The sequence below is a fragment of the Galeopterus variegatus genome, unplaced genomic scaffold (assembly GCF_000696425.1).
Source record: "Galeopterus variegatus unplaced genomic scaffold, G_variegatus-3.0.2 Scaffold292, whole genome shotgun sequence".
Classification (NCBI taxonomy): domain Eukaryota; kingdom Metazoa; phylum Chordata; class Mammalia; order Dermoptera; family Cynocephalidae; genus Galeopterus; species Galeopterus variegatus.
In genome coordinates this window covers 277,618-285,986 of record NW_007726403.1, presented here as the reverse complement: position 1 = coordinate 285,986, position 8,369 = coordinate 277,618, and the positions used below count along the sequence as shown (strand labels likewise).

The 8,369-nt window shown below is 38.6% G+C and overlaps 1 protein-coding gene across 1 annotated transcript; it reads right to left on the bottom strand.

The window, feature by feature from the left end:
- Positions 1 to 1,446: 1,446 nt before the first annotated feature.
- On the bottom strand, positions 1,447 to 7,465 carry CNPY1 (canopy FGF signaling regulator 1). The gene is made up of 3 exons (XM_008567078.1): positions 7,286 to 7,465; positions 5,450 to 5,546; positions 1,447 to 1,484 (listed from the first exon to the last, which is right to left on the bottom strand). Exons 1-3 carry the CDS (start codon positions 7,427 to 7,429, stop codon positions 1,447 to 1,449), a joined length of 279 nt encoding a protein of 92 aa, XP_008565300.1. The 5' UTR covers positions 7,430 to 7,465.
- Positions 7,466 to 8,369: the final 904 nt, after the last annotated feature.

The following is an 8,369-nucleotide window of genomic DNA, read 5'->3' as shown; positions in this document are numbered from 1 at the left end:
TTTAAATACTGGGTGTGATTTCTGGGCAATTATGTCACAATGTGGCACACAGTTTTATCTCTTTCCAGGCAGAATGTGCATCATCCCACCCACTCAATTCTCACTGGCAACAATGGTACTTTCTTTTTAAAACAGGTGTAGACTATACCCTGACATCTTAAATAACAAAGTGGGATTCCATTGAATGCAAATTTAACAGAGACAATGAAATGTCCAAGAGTGGCTGTCCCTATACTTTGTATTATATGAAGTGTGGTCAAAAGGTAATTTCCCACCACGTCTCACCTCTCCTTCCATCTCCACACCTCACGGAACATTCATATAGAAGAATGATAGGTTATTTAGTAGTAAAATCTACATACTAATCTACATATATTAACCAAAAATCTTTAGGAAAAAAAAAACCAGGACACTTTGCAGCAAAACAAAACGTGGTCACTAGTGTCATCTTTTAATACATTATGTCATAATAAATCAACATTTGAAATCATCTGAACCCAGAACGTGTGTTTTAGAAAGGCCAATGTAATTATTTTCACCATAAAAAAACATTCATTATTTTTTAAGCATTCCACTAAGTTTCAGAGATGAGGAACTTTTTAGCCTTATGATTTCTAGAAATTTAAATTTCACTCCTGTTAAAAAGTGGGTTCATTTCTTTCACCAATGGCCATCCACAACCCGGAAGACGGAGTCTGGAATTGGTTGCAATATATTTTCTTAAATTCATGGCCAAGTGTCATCTTTTAATACATTATGTCATAATAAATCAACATTTGAAATCATCTGAACCCAGAATGTGTGTTTTAGAAAGGCCAATGTAATTATTTTCACCATAAAAAAACATTCATTATTTTTTAAGCATTCCACTAAGTTTCAGAGATGAAGAACTTTTTAGCCTTATGATTTCTAGAAATTTAAATTTCACTCCTGTTAAAAAGTGGGTTCATTTCTTTCACCAATGGCCATCCACAACCCAGAAGACGGAGTCTGGAATTGGTTGCAATATATTTTCTTAAATTCATGGCCAGTGAAATATTTGAGAAATCAAATCAAGTTCTTATCAAATGGCATACTACACTTGTTTGTATGCATATACATTTGCTACGAAATATACAGTACAGATTATAAAATCCCTGTTTAGTTTATGGTATTTCTTCACTTTTTTTCCCACTGCCAAATTAACTTTATTGCTAAGCCTGTTTTTATCAAAATCTGCAACGGTCATTTAAGTTTTATGTACTTCTCAGCTTCACCTATAGAAAAAGTCAAGGTTTGTCAGTATTCCAAATAACAGATTTTCCAAAAGATATCATACATGAGACAAACATGGCATAAATCAGACAAAAACTTCTTATCACGAAAGACGACATGCAAACATAAAATCAGACATTGACCTTTGGGGATGTGACTTTACTCCTCTCTATAACCAGTAGCACGTCATTCCTAGAGTTCAGTATGATTAGTAGAAGATTCACACAGATCTGGAAAAAAAAATTAGATAACATCACAATCAAATTAAATACCAGCCCATTAAGTGAGTTACATTTTGCAAAAGGTACATTCTGGTGGAAGCATATTTTTTAAAACATTTATTACGGAAAATTCAAAATATACACAAAAGTAGAAAGAAGGGTATATCTACTCCCCTGTACCCACACCCAGCTTCAACTATGACCAATGCTCCTCTATTCCTGTCTTGTGTTCCAGTCTTTTTGGCCGGAATATTTTAAAGCAAGGCCAAGGTATTGTGTCATTTCACCCTTGGCTATGGGAGTATTTAAAGATCGCTCAGAGACATTTCATACCTTGTAAGGGGTACAGTACACTTGGCATTTAATCTAAGGACCAGACAAGCAACTAGCACTTTGGTACATACTACTTTTCCAATTGAAAGCAATTAATGCCAACTTTATTTAGAAGGTTATGGATTATTTGGGCTACATAATTTATTTAAAATATGCTAGCCATTGAAAGCAATTATTTTATATATTAAAATTTAACACCTCCATTAGTGTTAGGAAGTGTACACAAAAAAGGTAAAAAATGCTCTTACTGTAAATGTAAGCTAAACATTTCTAGATACTTGATTTTTTTCCCATATATTGCACTCAAAATGGTTATGTGGGAAATTTGTCAGTCATGAAGTTTTTAAGTGTTAAGATTTGACATCAGAACAGAAGGATGTACAGAGTATATTTATGCATTTATATGTTTACCCTCACACAGGCTATTTTACAAATACCTCTACGAATGCAAGAGTATTCATTTATCCAGAATCTACAGTGACAAGTTCCTCACCTAGAATGGAATATGCTGTATTTTTAATCATGACTCTATATTATATTCAGATCTTAATCATTTTGAATTCAAGACACCCAAATGACCATCTGGAGAAGTGTGGGTTATATGACACCAGATATTCCACCAGGAAAATCTAATAAACTTACTTTTACTGTTTGCCTAGAAAAAAAGGGATGATGTGAGGAATAACCTACCACTACTTTGTCTCATATTCAAGAAGAGTGTAAGTATTAACAGTTATTCTGCTTGTTGTATAAAACTGTTGGCATCCACGGATCCCTCTGTAGTCTTATAATCTTTCATTAAGATTTTTTTCATTCATCAGAAAGATGACACATAATGTTTATGAAAATCTCACTGATGTGTTATTTTTTAACCCAGACATAGTCACATTAAATTTGACATAAGGTATGTTTTCTGCATTTTTCCCCATTTATTTTTGTGCGTAGGGTGAATGCTATAACCTTAATGTTTTGAAGAGTCTGTGAATGCACCGTCATCTGCTCACATATAATTATTACAAATAAAGCGAAATGATCTACATTAAGTAGGAAAAATACAAAATTCATATATACACAAAGAGTATATAAGGTATAGATAGGGACTAAACTTCCAATCAAATCTCCAGTTCTAGAAATATCTGTTTTGTAAATAATTATTTGTCTTCCTAAAAGCAGTACGTGAACATTTTAACAGCTCTCAGTACATTGTCTTGCACATAGTATACGCTCAGTAAATAGTTATTGGTTTATGTACAGTTTCGTAACCTCCAATACACACGCACACGCACACATAGTCACATCTTTAAAACATCATTTAAACTGTGGAGATCATGTCATAGCAAAGCTGTTGTATAATAAAACAAGATAAAGTATTGCCTTTACAAAACAGAGCATAAATGCTGTGCTGTCGTAGGAAACTTACTGTACTTGTATTTTAAATTACATTTGAATGCATCTGAAGTTCTTCTATGATATGAAAGTCCCACCTTGTACGTCCCACCTTGTACACAGTGGTCTGAAACCATTCCAATATGTTAAAATGTATTGCTTCCTAGTGGCTGCAGATGCTCAGAGGAATTTTTATCATTGACGTGTTGTTTTAGCTTTTTCTGGCAATAATTTTTAAGTTCGAAAAAATTTTCCACCTTGTCATTGTGGGGTTAACTTACTTCAACAGCAGTTTTTTTAGGGGAAGTGATGTCTAGTCTCTTTTTAAAGTCAACTTACTCTCACTTTTAACTTATGAATGGTTTAGAACATCCATAAATATATTCCATGAAGAAACACAGCCTGGAAGGACTCCATCCCGTCCACCGTGCACAGCCATGGGGCAGTCTCTACTGTTGAGTGTTACCATTTCGCTCAGTGGTTCTGCTTAAAGTGGCAAGTACTTAATCAGTTTTTTAAAAAATCAAATGCTAATTAAGGATTACCTAATCATGTTTTATTTTATACTATCAATACTACACATGTTAGGTTTATTCTTCAAGCTTGTATTTTCTCAAGGTTCATGCTAGTTCTTATTTCCAATTATAAATATTCAGGGGGAATAAAGAGAGGTAGTTAATGTTATTGAAATTAAGTCAAACTGCTGAATCTTGGAGCAGAGTCTTTCCCCAGAATCTTACTATTTAGAAGTGACTACTGCCGTAAACAGTTGGTGAAACTTTTTCAAGTCCTCGTGGAACACTGGAATGAAGACTGATGTAGCAAATTATTTGCATTTTTCATATAGATGATTATGACAAGCCCAAACCCTTTATAGGGGAAAAATAGAAAAAAAATTCATATATTGTGCATCAAATTTTTGCTTATATCTTAATGAATACATACATCTCTGAATTGTTTGAAAACTTTAAAAACACTTTTTTTGGGAAAATTGTGGCCATGAACTTATGTGAACTTCACAGATTTCTACATTATATATCCAACGTCAAAGAAAAAAATCTCAGACTCCTAAACAATTCTGACTATATTATTTCACTGCATTCTTCTGCAAAGTCCCATTAAAGTTGGATTTTAAACAGAAAAAAACCCAATTATCTACTCAGAATAAGAAAACTATCTGTTCTGTTAATGGGGGATTTATGACCCTCTTGCTTAATAACTTTTAATGACATAAATATTTATCTACAAATGTGCAGTATTATTTTTATTTACTAAATATTAGTAAATATTTATCATACGAATGTGCAGTAACTATTATTTTGGCACTAAATTTCATACAGTGGATGCAGGTGTATTATACTTTGTCATAAACAATGGCTAAATGCTAAATGTCTCAAGCTTCCACATTGCTTACAAGTACTCCATTGCTTTAAATCATTGTCTTCATAGATGCCCATTCATTTTCTTCCCAAAGATACCAAAAAAGAATGCACAACTTGTACTGTATTCTCATAAATGTAATAAACAGTTTCGAAAGGATATGACTAGAATATGTATGTTCACACAAACGGGGGAAGGCCAGTGGTAATGGAATTCAACTTTATATGTAGTAAATAAAGTTCCGCTGTTTTTCTAGTTTTTGAGTGTGTGTGTAAAACTACGATTAAATAAATTTTTTACCCTCTGAGCCAGAAAAAAAAATATTTCAGAAGTATATACTCTAGAAAGAGAACCTAAAAAATTAAAAAAAAAAAAATCTAGCCCCCCCCCCCCCCCCCCACCAAAAAAAAAAAAAAAAAAAAAAATCTAGCCCCCCCCCCCAACCCAACAACAAAAAACAACTTGAAGAATTTCTTACAAAATAAAAATCCCACCTTCTGCTGGAAGGGCAAATACTCAAGTCATAAAACAAGGTTCTCCTTTCCTGGTCCAGGATGGAAAATCCAATTTCTAAAAGTTTTAAAAAAGCAAGTGCTTTGGATTGGTCTAATTCTGAGCAAGAGTGAACTCCTGAACGACTGGACATGAAGTATTTTGGAATTCATTTCAAATGTCAAGGAGAGGAGGTAGCAAGCGTGAGGCCCACGGCCCGGTGGCTTCTGCTTATCTGTGTCCTCTCACACGGGTCGTTTCTGGTGCAGGGGACCGGCTCCGGGGAGCAGTGAGGCTCGGCCTGCAGACACGACGCTGCAAGGCTGAGTGGGAGCCGTGCAGGGAGAGCGCGGAGCGAGCACATGTTACATCAGACACAGTACCTGATTTTTCAGTGCACAGCTTGTCAGCTAGATAGTGTGCCTCCTGGGCGATAAGTGAGAATATTTCATCTTCATACTCCTCTATTATAGTTTCACACTGTAGAAACATAACAACAACACATGTGTACAAGATGCAGGAAGAACCTTGTTAGGAAGGACTTAGCAACATCTTATTAGCTCAAAATATGAAATCATGGAACTAAGGTGGTCCATTTTTATGAGCCCTTTTGCTTTAATACATCATTGCACTGAATCAACCTTCTCCCCAGAATGTCCACTGAGTCATTAACTTCATTAAATGATCAGTTGTGCTAGAAGACGTGGGAGGATGAGGAAGGAACAGGGCTCTTTGTATTTGTTTCTCTCCCTTGAATTGGAATTCAAGTCATAGGAAGAAATGGGTCCCCCGTGTTAGGAGCTGAAAAGTCTCAGTGTTTTTATTATTATTACTTTTAAACATTTTAAAGAACGCAGCTCCTTCAAATGGTTGAGACAGTTTCCTTCAGACTTAACATAATAACTCGTTTTGTGGTTTGAAAGTGGGAGAACAATGAAGCCTTCTCAGCAATCAAAACAAATGCATCTTCAACTTCACTGTGCAGAACAAGCCTGGCAGTTGCTTGGGGACGTTTCTTTCACACCATTTAGAGATCCAGCCAAAATTTCACTTCACTTTCCAAAAAAAAAAAATCTGATATTTCAGAAAAGAAGGAGCTCACATTTGCCCGTGTTTGAAAATCTTAAATTCTCACTAGAGTACTCTTCTCCGTTAAAGAGCTACCAGACTACACTTTTAGGAACTGTGAAGTTTCTGAAGGGCATTCACTAGAGACTTGGAAATCATTTTCTGAGTTTATTAAGCAAGACTGTAAAAATTTGAAATGGCATTTCACATATTTAAATTCCACTATAATGTGTTTATTTAAGGCCTGTGAAGCACAAACACACTTCCTCTCTGCCGTTCCTGTTCCGCAGCACCCTGAATTATTGTCCTTACTTTCTAATTAAAGTGAAATCTTCAAAAGTCAGCGAAAGCCCGTATTTCAGGGTCTCAGTATGCCTGGCATTTCAGCCCAGGCATGAACTTAATACATTTTTTAAACAGGCCTGCCCATCACTTTGTCCGAATTCAACAGCATTAAGTAAAGTGAAATATATTGCAATATATTTGGCCAGACACATTCTAGCAAGCCAGAGGCCAGCAGTCGTGTAAAATAAACATTGTAGTAGAAGGACATTTGGCATTAGGCCAGCTATCGTACCTAAGCCTTTGTTTAACTTAGTTTGTGCTAATATTCGAATTAACTCAGGAAAAAACGCTCTCTCCTCTGCGCAGCCTCAGGGAAAAAAGAGACCACTGCATCACTGTTCCTCCATCACTGGCTATAAATATTTAAAAATGACACTCGTTTTCATCTGGATTTTAACCTAGAAACCACAGCCCTTGATTCCTCATGTGGAAACCAGTGAGACCGTCCTTGGCGACAGGACGGACTGAAACCACTCCTGAGTCCCCACATGAGCAAAGGGATTTGAGCAAAACAGTGAGCAGACAGTGTCTTAAAGCCACTGGGACTTGTGGACAGCACTTTCTGTAAAATGTCACTTGCACGTCTCCATCGATCATCACGAATACCACAGCCCCTCAGGTGTCTCAAAAGGGGATGACCAAATGCACGGTTAACCCGCAAGCAGCAGCAGGACAACAAAGTAAACAGATAACATTTCAATGTGCATTTTAATGTTCAAGGTCTGGAAACTCAACAGCAACGAGACAGTAGCAAACAACCAAAAAAGAATATGTTCATGGGTTCATCTGCCCAGAAGAGAGCTTACCGCGAATTTCAAAGGTCTGTAAGCGTCAGAATAAAAAAAGAATTTTTTAAATTCTTTGTATATTTTGTCTCCTTTCCTTGGAGCGAATCTCTTGAAAGTCCTCTCCTTAGTCACAGGGTCCTCTTCGAGCTTGTAGTCGTTCATTCGCTCACATACTTTATCCAAGAGGTCCGCTAGGAACGCTTCTGACTGGGCCAGGGGAACCTGTGAGAAGCACCGCGAGGAAACGTGTCTTAACGTTAATGCTGTCTCAAAGGCCTTCCAGTGAGTACACATGGAAACACACACAATCCCACCAGTGCAAATACGCATTAAGTTCCGAATGCAATATTTACACCATGATATTATTTACGTCACGTAAGGGGTTAGCTTAAATTCTAGCTTTAAAAAGTGCATGCATTTGAAAGTGGACAGAATAAACTTACATTCAAACTAGAAACTCTCCCTGTGCCTATACTCACTTTAACAAGTCTTTGAACTTGCAGAATAAAGCAAGAATCACAGGAAAGGGCTGTTATTAACTATGCACTTCTCGGGGAGAGAGAGAGAGAGAGAGAGTTGGGGGGGACAGAGGGAGGGAGGGGACTCCTGACTTGCTCCGAAACTCTCCTGCAGTCCAGGGAGAAGTCGGGGAGCCCAAAGTCTTGCACCCCCTGCCTCCGCTCTGGGCCGCCCGCCCACCCGCTGCAGCCGTGGGGTGCCCGGGGCTGGAGTGGGGGCGGGGCCGAGAGAGGACGAGGAGCTCACGGGAAGTCCCTGCTCCCCGGCGGGCTCCGCGGCAGCTCCCTGGGGAACAGCAGGCGCGCGTCCCCGGGCGCCCCGTCCCTCCGGAATCCGGCGAGGATTCAGCAGGACCCTTTGGCCACCACGTCCGCCCCGGGCGCGGGTCAAAGAGCACCCCTCGCCCTTGGTAACGGAGACAAAAACGTGCGGACCGTCTAGACGGGTCAAGGTGCAGCGGGCTGCGTCCCGCGCCTCCCTCCGGAAGGGGGCGTGGAGCCGCCAAGGGCGCCCGAGCGCGCCGCGGCCTCCGCGGGCTCCCGCCACCCTCCGCTGATCAAAGCAGGAGGCTCGCATGACAGCC